The sequence below is a fragment of the Vulpes vulpes genome, chromosome 4 (genome assembly GCF_048418805.1).
Source record: "Vulpes vulpes isolate BD-2025 chromosome 4, VulVul3, whole genome shotgun sequence".
In the NCBI taxonomy this organism is placed as follows: domain Eukaryota; kingdom Metazoa; phylum Chordata; class Mammalia; order Carnivora; family Canidae; genus Vulpes; species Vulpes vulpes.
Window position 1 is genome coordinate 93092668 of NC_132783.1, and position 12556 is coordinate 93105223.

At 37.7% G+C, this 12556-nt stretch overlaps 1 protein-coding gene across 6 annotated transcripts in view; it reads right to left on the reverse strand.

Annotated features, from left to right (window-relative positions):
- WAPL (WAPL cohesin release factor) overlaps positions 1–12556 on the reverse strand; it is an 80390-nt gene that overhangs the window by 45325 nt on the left and 22509 nt on the right. For 3 of the 6 annotated variants that reach the window (XM_026005802.2, XM_072756411.1, XM_072756414.1), the window contains exons 3-4: positions 7738–8781; positions 5489–5607 (exon numbers count right to left, since the gene is read on the reverse strand). In XM_026005802.2, coding sequence (XP_025861587.1) covers positions 5489–5607; positions 7738–8781 — 1163 coding nt within the window. The remainder of the gene's footprint in view (positions 1–5488; positions 5608–7737; positions 8782–12556) is intronic. The other 3 variants (XM_072756412.1, XM_072756413.1, XM_072756415.1) reach the window with 1 other exon arrangement.

The window sequence follows — 12556 nt, forward strand, 5'->3', positions numbered from 1 at the left end:
CCCCACCAAAAGAACCAAGGAGCCTTGCATAAATGAATGGTTCCACGACTGAAAGAGGTAAAATACAAGGTGAGTCCCAGTCATCTTTTGTGCAGAATACAAGGGAAACACTCAAAGATGATGGGGTTGGGGCACCTGGCTGGCTCAGCTGATGGAGCAAGCAACTCTTGATCTCAGGATTGTGAGTTTGAGCCTCATGCCAGGTGCAGAAATTACTTAAAAAAACATGATAAAATCCTAAGGGGAAAAAAAGATGATGCAGTAACAGCAATAGGACACAAGTGATATGCTGAAATGGTTCACAATGGCCCAATCTATTGTAAATACTTTTTTTTTTTTTTTGAGAGAGGGAGCGAAAGAGAGAACACTTGTGTGTGTGTGTGTGTGTGTGTGTGCGCGCGCGAGCACGCGCGCGCGCCATTCTAGGTTGAGGAGAGCGGCAGAGGGAGAGAGAGAATCCTAAGCAGGCTCTATGCCTAGCATGGAAGTTGAAATGGGGTTTGAGCTCTTGACCCTGAGATCATGACTGGAGCCATAATTAAGAGTTGGACCCCCAAACAACTGAGCCAACCAGGTGCCCCTGTAAATATATTTAAAAAATAAAAATTATTGAGTCTGTAGTGTAGGAGAGAGAAAAAGCAACGAGTGGGGAAAGGAGGAAGACAACTTTTTACAGAATTCCAGTTATTAAATGCGGAAGCAACAGCAATTAGAAAACTCACCATTCTGCAACTGTCAATGTAATAAATGATGCAAAGATCAACAATGGATGCTAAAATGATGAAGTGAAACAATAACGGGGAACAGGATATTCACATGGTGCCACAGTAGTACCTAGAAGTTCACTTCCAATTTAGCTAACTAAATTACAAAAGGAAAAATATGCCCTTATTGGAGAGTTGGTGATCACAACCTTCATTTGGTAGTCAAACAATATTGAGCAGAATAACCAGGTACTACGTAGCTTCTAATGCAAAGCAACATACACAATTATCACTTAGACTTATTCTTGCCAAAATATGTTTAACCTGAACCTAATCAGCCTTATAGACTTAATTTCCAGTGTTTTATGCCACTATACTACTTTAATATAGTAAAGGACACCATCAGGAAAAAAAAAATCAGATATATTCTGAATGTGGAATATTCTACAAGACAAATATCATGAGTTCTTCAAAATAAATCAGTGCCACGAGAATTTTTAAAAGACAAGGGGACTGTTCAAGACTTAAAAGATGTAACTAAATGATTATGGTTTGGAAGAAAAACAAAACACTAAAAGACAATTCAGAGATATTTGGGGGAAACAGAATATGGACTAGACATCACACCATATAAAAGAATGGCTAGTGTTTTTAAGCACTGTAGTCATATAACTGCAATTGGTTATGTATGCTTAAAAGACATATGCTATCTTGGGGCACCTGGCTGGTGGAGCATGAGACTCTTGATCTTGGGGTCATGAGTTTAACCCCACACTGGGTGTAGAGATTGCTTAAAAATAATTTAAAAAAAAAGACTTTTCTAAGGAGTTTGGCAGTGATACTAATGTGATTTTTTGATACCATATAATGAGATGTGTCACCATTTGAAAGATATGCACATAAATCAGTGTAACCAATATTTTCCAAATGACCCAATGTATGATGTCACAAAGCATGTATGTGTAAAAAATCCACTCAACATCAAAGACCAAAAAAGAAGAAAGCAACAACAGGGATGCCTGGGTGGCTCAGTCATGATCCCAGGATCCTGGGATCAAACCCTGCATCCGGTTCCCCACAGGGAGCCTGCTTCTCTCTCTGCCTCACTCTGTGTCTCTCAGGAATAAATAATAAAAAAAATAAAAGTAAAAGACCAACAGATTTTAATATAACAGAATGAAAGGTTCATTGGCATGGTTTTAGATTCCAATTGCAACTAATCTTTAAAAAATGCCCATTTGTTGAGTTTTGGTGTAGTACCAAAGAACATTCACAATTACCTGAAAAGGCTATTTAAAATATGTCCACATATCTGTGTGAAGCTGAATTTTCTTCATATATTTTAATTAAAACATCATAATGAAATATACTGAATGCAGGAGGCTGAGAATCCAGCTGTCTTTCATTAAGCCAAACTTTTAAAAGATTTGCAAAAAATGTAAAGCAATGTTATTTTTCTTACTACTTTCTTAAGATTTTATTTATTTATTCATGAGACAAACACAGACACAGAGGGAGAAGCAGGCTCCTCACAGTGATCCCAATGCGAGACTCGATCTCCGGACCCTGGATCATGCCCTGAGCCAAAGGCAGATGCTCAACCGCTGAGCCACCCAACAGTCCCTATTTTTCTCACTTTTTCTCAGTTTTTTTCTAGTTTTTATCTCTAACTTGATATTGTCTCTGCACATATAATCAAAAGTTCTTTAGACAATTCCTTTTTTTAAAAAGATTTTGTTTATTTAAAAATAGGTAGGGATCCCTGGGTGGCGCAGCGGTTTGGCGCCTGTCTTTGGCCCAGGGCGCGATCCTGGAGACCCGGGATCGAATCCCACGTCGGGCTCCCGGTGCATGGAGCCTGCTTCTCCCTCTGCCTATGTCTCTGCCTCTCTCTCTCTCTGTATGACTATCATAAATAAATAAAAAAAATAAATAATAAAATAAAATAAAATAAAAATAGGTAAATGGGGACACCTGGGTGGCTCAGCGGTTGAGCGCTTGCCTTGGACCCAGGGCGTGATCCTGAAGTCTAAGGATCGAGTCCCACATCGGGCTCCCTGCATGGGGCCTGCTTCTCCCTCTGCCTGTGTCTCTGCCTCTCTCTGTCTCATTAATAAATAAATTCTCAAAAAAAAAACAAAAAACAAAAAAGCTTGTACTTTAAAAAAATAAAAATAAATAAAAATTTTAAAAAATTAAAATAGTTAAATAGGCCAGGCTTACACCCCGGGCTGAATGCGGCACTAAACCGCTAAGCCACCGGGGCTGCCCAACAAGTTCTTTAGAGATGTCTGGGTGGCTCGATGGTTAAGCTTCTGCCTTCTGCTCAGGCCGAGACCCCAGGGTCCTGGGATCAAGTCCTGCGTCGAGCCTGCTTTTCCCTCTGCCCATGTCTCTGCCTCTCTCTGTGTCTCTTATGAATAAACAAATAAAATCTTTAAAAAAAAAAAAAGTTATTTGGGGGGCATCTGGGTGGCTTAGTTAAGCATCTGCCTTTGGCCCAGGTCATGATCCCAGGATCCTGGGATGGAGCCCCATACTGGGCTCCCTGTTCAGTGGGGAGCCTGCTTTTCCCTCTCCTGCTCTCCCTGCTTGTGCTGTCAAATAAATAAAATCTTAAAAATAAAAAAGTTCTTTGTGATTCTCAGTAAATTTTTAAAGATTGTAAAGTGGTCCCGAGACCAAAGAAATTGGTAACTATTGCTCTGCAAACCAATATATGCCATACACAATCTCATATAAGTCAAAAACATCATCTCAGCATTAATGACTAAAGTCTATACAGGCCATACACACTATGTTCCACACTGCCCTGGCCCCAGAACAACTTGAGCTTATTAAAATTAGCATTAAGCACTTTTTTTTTTTTGGTGAGGAGGTGGCCATATAGAGGTACAAAAGTATAGCACAATTATTCTGAAATGATTCCCAATTAGCTCTTTACAGAGATAAAAGAATAAAAATAAAATGAGGCTGTATGACTTAGCCTTACTCATTCTTAGACACGCTTATCCTTTTGCTGTTTATAAACATTCAATCTGGGATGCCTGGGTGGCTCAGCAGTTGAGCATCTGCCTTTGGCTCAGGGTGTGATCCCGGATTTCCAGGATCGAGTCCCGCATCAGGCTCCTTGCATGGAGCCTGCTTTTCCCTCTGCCTGTGTCTCTGCCTCTCTGTGTGTCCCTCATGAATAAATAAATAAAATGTTTTTTTTTAAAAAAAAAAAAGAGAGAGAGAGAGAATGAAGAGACAAGTCACAGAATGAGGTATCAATGTGCAAATTATTTCTCTAATACGGGATTAATATGTAAAGAATCCCTATAACTCAACAACAAAAAGATAAATGACTTGATTCAAATATGCACAAAGGACTCGAATAGCTGTTTATCCAAAAAAAGATATATGAATAACCAATAAGTACAAAAAAAGATGCTAAATATCTCTAGCTAGGGAAATAAAATACCATTTCATACCCATTAGAATAGCTATTATTAAAAAAATAAACAAAAAACCCCACAGGGGCTCCTCAGTGGCTCAACTGGTTAGGCTCCAACTTGATGCCAACTCAGGTCTTGCTCTCAGGGTCATGAGTTCAACCCTTATGTTGGCAGGGAGTCTGCTTATCCCCCTCTTTCTGCCCCTTCCCCCATGTTCTCTCAAATAGATAAATCTTTAAAAACAAAACAAAAACAGAAAATAAGTGCTGGTGAAGATAGAGAAAATGGAACCCTTGAGCACTGCTGGTGGAAATGTAAAATGGTTCAGTCACGGTGGAAAAGAGTTTGACACTTAAAACAGAAATTCTACTCTTAGGTATATATATCCAAAAGTATTGAAGGCAGGGACTCAAATAGCCAAAAGGTGAAAACAACTCTAATGATGAATAAACAAAATGTGGTATATACAAAATGTTCTTCTAAAAGACGACACAGGGAAAAGGACGAGAAGGCCATGTGACAGAGGGATACACTGCAGTTATGCAGCACAAACCAAATACCCAGAGTCACTAGAAGCTGGAAGAGGTAAGGAAGGATTTCCCCCTATAGTCTTTGAAAAAGCATAGCCCTCCCAGCATCTTGATTTTGGACCTCTGGCATGTTGAACTGTAAGAGAATAAATACGTTTTTAAATCAGCCAGTTTAGGGCTTAAACTAATACAAACAGTATTTTTTGAAGTATCAGCTAATAGAGGAGTTGTACCAGTGGATGGCAGAGCAGGGTCTTCTCATCAACAGAATACCCTTGAACAACAATAAATATAGTATATACCAACAATACAATGTTTTTCAGCCATAAAAAAAGGAATGAAATTTTGATATGTGCTATGATACAGATGGACCCTGACCACGCTATGCTTAGTGAAATAAAGACACAGATAGGTAAGTATTGTATGATTCCACTTACAGGAGTTAACCAGAAGAGGCAAATTCATAGAGACAAAAAGTAAAACAGTGTTTACCAGGAGCTGGGGCTGGAAGGACAAAGGGTGAGTTATTATTGTTTAATGGGTACAGAGTTTTTGCTGGTGATGATGAAATGTTTTGGATATAGATAATGGGATGGTTACAAAACACTGTGAATGTATTTAATGTTACTGAACTATATATATACTAAAAATTTTAATAGGTATATCTTTCACACTTAAAAAATGGTTTAAAATGTTTGAAAAATTGACTTACATCCTCAAAAGATGAAATTTGTTAGTAATTTTCAAATAGAAAAAGTAAAAACTGTGCCCTAGTGTAATAATAAATAACACACATCACTGATAATGCTTTACTTACCCGTTTGGGACCACTAAAAATCTTTCTGGTGTTTTCTTTTGATTTATCTCCTTGTTTATTTGGGGGCTTCTTCACACTTTCAGGCACACCAGGCAAGTCCTCTGTAAAATCCAAGTTTTCTGAAATGGTAATCAAAACTAGCTAGCTTTCTAATACTTCAAATTAACTACCAAACAAACTATGAACATTTGGGGGAGTGATTTATTGGGAGGGAAAAGAATAAAAGGAATAAAAGCACCACTCAGTTGACAAAATATTCCTAACAATATTAAGTCCCATTTTGCCATTCTCACCCTCCTGTTTGCTCCCTGCTCTAGGAGAAAAATCAGATCCCTACTCTAGGAGAAAATCAGAAATCTAGTTACAGTGTACGTGCTTCAGTTTTATGTTATGTAAATGGAAAAATTAATTCTTCTGTAAAATAACTGAATATCTATGGACAATGACATTAGGATGGTCTAATTTAAACACATACACACTATATTAGGTGGTATCTACCTTTAACATTTTCCTAGAACTTAAGTAAAACTGAATCATGCTGGCCTTCAAAGTATGTCTGCTTACATCTACAAAAACAGAGAAAAGAAAAGAAAAGAAAGAAAAGAAAAGAAAAGAAAAGAAAAGAGAAGAAAAGAAAAGAAAAAAGAAGCTATCCTTAGCAAAAGATAGAAAATGACCTAGTACAATGTAGCTCAATGATTTGTTGGTCTTCATACAAAAAATAAGCAAAGAATTAGATTAATTCCTAAATGACTTTTTTTCTAGCCTAAACACAAAAAAGAAAAACAGGAAGACTTTTGCTAGCCCAATCCCTAAAAATGTTTGCTATTTTATATATCAGATGAAGACCCAAATTCCAACTTTGGCTATATCTATCAAATGGTGTCTAATTTTTAAATTTTATTTGGTATCACCATGAAGTTTCTGAACCTGATGATTTCACATTTCAAAGCTTAAAAGTTATATTACCCCAAAGTGTAAATTTCAGCCAGAGATTTTCAATTGCTGATTAAGATAACTTGCTATCAAAGTTAATAAATGATAAGAGCTAAGTAAACTGCGGGAAGACAGAAACTCAGGTTTCATACATCATTATTTTATCATCCTCCCAAGAAACCAACTGTAAAACTGTCTGCCCAGTCAGATCTCATGTGACTAGCAAGGCTGCTGCAAACTTCAGTGCTCCAGAAGAGATTCAAGACAACACTGGATGAATTCTGACAATACCCTTTATTTATTGCTTCTATTTATTTTGGGAATAAGGAGTGAGCCCTTAGGCACTATTCCTATATAATTCTAGTTTTGAAGAGCGACTCTAACAAAACTATTTTTAGGCTAAATATAACAAAATGGTAGAGTAGTCTCAAGTATGATGATGTACAAGAGAATCTATACATAAGAATACTATCAGAATTCTAATTCACCATAATGACTTCACAGTACAAAAACTTTATGTAGCAAGTAAACCAATACAAAGAAACTATGTACTTGGTTAAATATATATAAGTATAGCTCCTATATCCCAGAGGCTTTCACTTACTCTTCCTCACAAAGCCCTTGTCAGGTAATGACTTAATTGCAGCAAAGCTAACCTACTTCTTTTGTTTGTCTCTCACAGTAGATTATCAACTCTTTGAGAGCCTCTAGTCATTACTGGCCGTCCTATTTTAAGAGACAAACTTCACTGTTAAGAGTGAATAAATACTTAACTAGCACTTTTCAATTTTATTAAATCAACTCAAGAGGATAATTTTTAAGATTAAGACTTAAGATTTGAGAATGTTTTAAACATTTATTAGTTCATTAGTTTTGAGCCAAATACAAAGCCTTTTATCAATTTTAATTTTCCAATTTTTCCATTATTACATTCCACTATCAGTGTAGTTCTAAACTGCCAAAATCTACCTTTAAGTCTCCACTGCATTTGGATTTTCAAAGTGGAAACATCAAGTTCTCTAATACTCCTATACACACACACTCTTAAAATTCTCTAATGGGAATTAAAACACAAATATGAAATTAAAACACAATTATATAAGGATCAGTTATAAATCTATAAATTGATCCTTACAATGTGGAATTAACATTTAAAATGCTGTAAATCTGGATAAGGTAATCTGTAGTCCTAAAGAGTACTTCTACTAAAATTGAACATAAGTTAAAATTAAGTGTCTAAGTAGAAACTAAGCAGCTGCTGATTTAAACCTAAAAGGCATTTACTTAAATTTTTTTTTTTTTTAAAGTCTTACCTGCATTGTTAGCACTAGACTGACTGTCCTGGGAATTATCAATGCTTTCAGGAGGAGGCTGCAAGGAGGGGGATGGAGCTGTTTTAGTTCTTTTTTTGCTTGTCTTTCTTTCCACTGGACAGTCATCTTCATCATCATCTTCACTTTCACTGAGATCATCAAAACCAAAATACTTAATTTTGTAATTAGAACTTCCAGAACCTCCTTCATCACCTCCTGTCTCATCATGATCTTCAAAACCAAAAAATTCAAGTTTAACATCCTTTTTAGATTTAGTATTACTAGGTCGAAATCTAGTAGTGGTCTTAGAAGTCGCAATATCTGCCTTTTTTCTTAGGCGGCCAGCTTCGCCCAAATCTGCAGGGGTTGATGCAGTGAATTCATCCATGCTCCGTTCCATAGTATCCTGTATGGTAACATTACAAACTGACAAGCAAGATGGATGTAAAACAGTGTAATCTCTAGTCCGTCCAACTGTCCCTCTAAAACTGGTCCCAGAACTTACACTGCCTTTCTTTGCCTGATTCAGGCCATCCTTACTTGATTCACTGTTTGCTTTGGCTAAGGCCTGACTGGTTCCGTCCATTAGCTTATCAAAATTTGAAGCTCCTTGTGAGGATTTTGCTTTATTGGCCCTACAGTACGTCCTACAGTTGCTTGGCCTAAGAACACTTTGCATGATGTCTTCCTCAATGGCTTCATTTAGATTTTCCAACCGGTTTTTAAAATCCTCATCCTTCATCTCCAAAAGAGGATCACTATCCAAACTTAAAATACAATCTTCTGATCTGATATCTTCAAAATCATTATCCCATTCATACAAACCAGTTCTTACAGATCCCTTAATGGGAGATGTTTCTGATGGAGATTCTGACCTTTTTCCAAGTTGAGAGTTCCAAGTGTCATTTGTTTCCTTGATTTCATCAGCTTTGTATACAGAAGCTACTGTTGTTTCTGCACTGGGTTTCTTAGTACTGTCTTCAGCATTTTTGTAAATATGGTGACTATTCTTTTCATATTCTTCACTAAAATTCTCCACTTTATCTATAAAAATTAAAAATAAGTCAAGGGTAAAAACATAAGTGACACCAATGTCAAAGTTAACAAATAGGAATATCTGGCTACTTCACAGTACAGAATCAATCTTGAAATAACGGCAGTTACATTAAATTATGAAGAAATTAATGGATATTTACATATCTGACATTTCCCCTTCCACCTTTTTTATTTTTAAGGGGGGGGAGGGGCGCGAGGAAGAGGGAAAGAATCCTAAGCAGGCTCCACGCCTAGCACGGGAGGCCTACACAGGGCTCCATCTCCAGGACCTTGAGATCAAGACCTGAGCTGAAATCAAGAGTTGGGACGCTTAACTGACTGAGCCACCCAGGCTTTTTTTTTTTTTTTTTTTTTTAAAGCACAGAGCTCTCCTTTTAGTGAACTCTCCCTAGACATTCAAGTCCCTTAAAATTGTGACCCTTAACTCAAGAGATTTCAACATTGTTAAGCAACTAGATCAATTCAGAAATGACTAAGCCAAATCTTCTGAGGTTTTGCAAATAATAATGCTTAAATTGAAATTTACTTAGTAGAATCTAAAGAGTATAACACAGGGGTGCCTGGGTAGCTCAGTCAGTTAAGCATCTGCCTTCGGCTCTGGTCGTGATCCCAGGAGCCCTGCATTGGGCTCCCTGCTCAGCGGAGAGGTCTGCTTCTTTCTCCCTCTCCCTTTGCCCTTCCCTCTGCTTGTGCTCTCTCTCAAATAAAATTAAAAAAATAATAATAATAAACAGTATAACACAATAAATTATAATATTCTGGCAATGTATCTCTCTGGAGTAAGAACTCCCATAAGGCATGCCACTCTGTCAAGAAACCCATCTCTGGGTCAGATTTCTTTCACTATTTCTGCTTTCCAGTCTTTCTCCTAATCCTATATGCCATGTAACTTCAAAGATTTTTTTTTTCTTTTTTTAACAGTGGCTCTCGTGGATAACTGGCTACCCCAGCAATTTAGTAAACCTTAAACTTCCTATTCATTTTGAACTTGAGGAATTCATTTCTGCTATCTTTAATTTTTATCATCAGAAACATTTTCGTTAACCTTTCTAAATGAGAGATGAAAATAGGATTTGAATTGGTATTATGATTAATTCTCCCAGCATTGAGTGGTAGAAAAACACTAGCAAAACGTTTATGCCAAGCAGTAAAAGTACTTAAAAAGTGCACTTATATTTAAGAAAAGCCAATTACAGATCTCAACTAACAAGCCATCAAGTATAGGCAAAGGAATGATAACATAAATTCAATGCACAGCTGTTAATGCTACCCAATGGGTTTAAACATAATTTAACTTGTTAGACTTATATTTACTTACCTTTAGAGAAGGCATCTAATACCTGACCTGTTTTATTCTTAAACAGTCCCCAGCAGAAGGCAAAGATCTATAGTTTTCATAATCTCAGAAGTACCATTTGCTAAGCCTAAAATACTGAAAAGCTAAAAATTAAAAGCTAACTCTGACATCTGATATCTTAAAAGGGATAGAAACAAAACCAAGGCTAAAACCAAACCAGAAAAAATATCACCACTGCTTTTACTAACAAGTGGAGAGAGAGCATGGTAGCTGAGTCTGGAGACTTATGTTGCCCTGGCTCTTCAGAGCTCATCAGAGCTCAGGCAAGACCCCTAACTTTGGGAGTTTTCCTGAGGGCTTCAACTTCCTCATCTGTTCAAAAGGGAAGCCACTGACCTAGACTACTTTACAGCATTACTGAAGGAATTATTTCCTAATAAATAGCTTGTGGGAGTACTTAGTATGCTTAGCTACACGAAGGTCTCTGGGAGGTCATTAAACATTGTATTACCCCCCTCCTTTTTTTTAAGAGACAGAGGTGGAACAGAGGGAGAGGGAGAGAGAGAATACTAAGCAGGCTCCATTACCAGCCAGAGCGCTGGCTCAGTCTCACAGTCCTGAGATCACAACCTGAGTGGAAATCAAGAGTTGGATTTGGATGCTTCACCGACTGAGTCACCCTGTCACCCCTACACATCACTTTTATAATTGTAGAGCATTCTATTGTCTTAATGTTACAAAACTAATTTAGGCTGTTTCTAATTGTTTTATGTAATAAATATCCTTTTTTTTTTTAAAGATTTTATTTATTTATTCATGAGAGGCCCAAAGAGAGAGAGGCAGAGACACAGGCAGAGGGAGAAGCAGGCTCCATGCAGGGAGCCCGAAGTGGGACTCGATCCCAGGACTCCAGGATCACGCCCTGAGCTGAAGGCAGGTGCTTAACCGTTGAGCCCCCAGGCGTCCCTCCTTCTAACTTAAAAAGTTTATGGGATACCTGGGAGGCTCAGCAGTGGTTGAGTATCTGTCTTCGGCTCAGGGTGTGATCCCGGGGTCCCGGGATCGAGTCCCACATCAGGCTCCCTGCGAGGAGTCTGTTTCCCTCTCCTAGGTCTCTGGCTCTCTCTGTGTCTCTCATGAATAAATAAATAACATCTTTTAAAATTACAAAAAAATAACCTTGTTCTTTGCTACTTGATGTTTTAAGAAGCTAAATGGATTTATGTGACAGAGAGGCTGGGGTATTTGAGGGAGGAGGACAGCTGAAAGTAGTTCTGCATTTCAGGGTAAGGTATTGTTTTCTCTTCTGAAGGTATAGTTATAAATATTTGTTTCAGAGCTAAATGATGAAGGACTATGGAAAGTGTTTATTTTGTGTATTAGAATATGGTTATAAAGAACTTGGACATCATAGGCAGAACTATTGGTTACGTTGGCTTTTATCTATGTAATGTATTTCAGAAACTTAAAAATACATAATGTACTTTAATCATTCATCTGTAAGACCATTTTTGCCATATAATTGAATAGATGAGTAAATTATATCCGCTAAAGAAACTTATAGATATAACTTTATTTTAAAAAAATGTTTTGAGGGCAGCCCCAGTGGCTCAGTGGTTTAGCGCCTGCCTTCGGCTCAGGGCGTGATCCTGGAGACCCAGGATCGAGTCCCACATCAGGCTCCCTGCATGGAGCCTGTTTCTCCCACTGCCTGTGTATCTGCCTCTCTCTCTCTCTCTCTCTCTCTCTCTCTCTCACATGAATAAATAAATAAATAAAATCTTTTTTATTTTAAAGGTAAGTTTGTGAGCAGAGATTTATTAATGGGTTTCACAGGTTCTTCATATTTTGTGAAACTGTATGAAAATGTGCACACATTTTTCAGGGATAGTATGTATAGTTTCAGCAAGTTTTCAAACTAAAATATACTTTTATTGGTTTAAAGGAAAAACAGAAGGAGGAAAATATATGTAGGATATCAGTGTATATTGACTAGAATTTCAAATGTCTATGGGAAAAATGGATTATTCAATCAAGGGTAGTGAAACATCTGAGGGAAATAAACCGAATATTAAAATATATTCTAGGACGGCCTGGGTGGCTCAGCGGTTTAGCGCTGCCTTCAGCCCAGGGCGTGATCCTGAGGACCCGGAATCAAGTCCCACATCAGGCTCCCTGCATGGAGCCTGCTTCTCCCTCTGCCTGGGTCTCTGCCTGTCTCTCATGAATAAATAAATTTAAAATAAAATAAAATATATTCTAGATTAAACAAAGACTTGCATATGGAAAATGAAACTATATACATATTATAAAATAAAAGAGAATTTTAAAAAATACATTAGGGGGATCCCTGGGAGGCTCAGTGGTTTGGTGCCTGCCTTCGGCCCAGGGCATGATCCTGGAGTCCCAGGATCAAGTCCCATATTAGGTTCCCTGCACGGAGCCTGCTTCTCCCTCTGCCTGTGT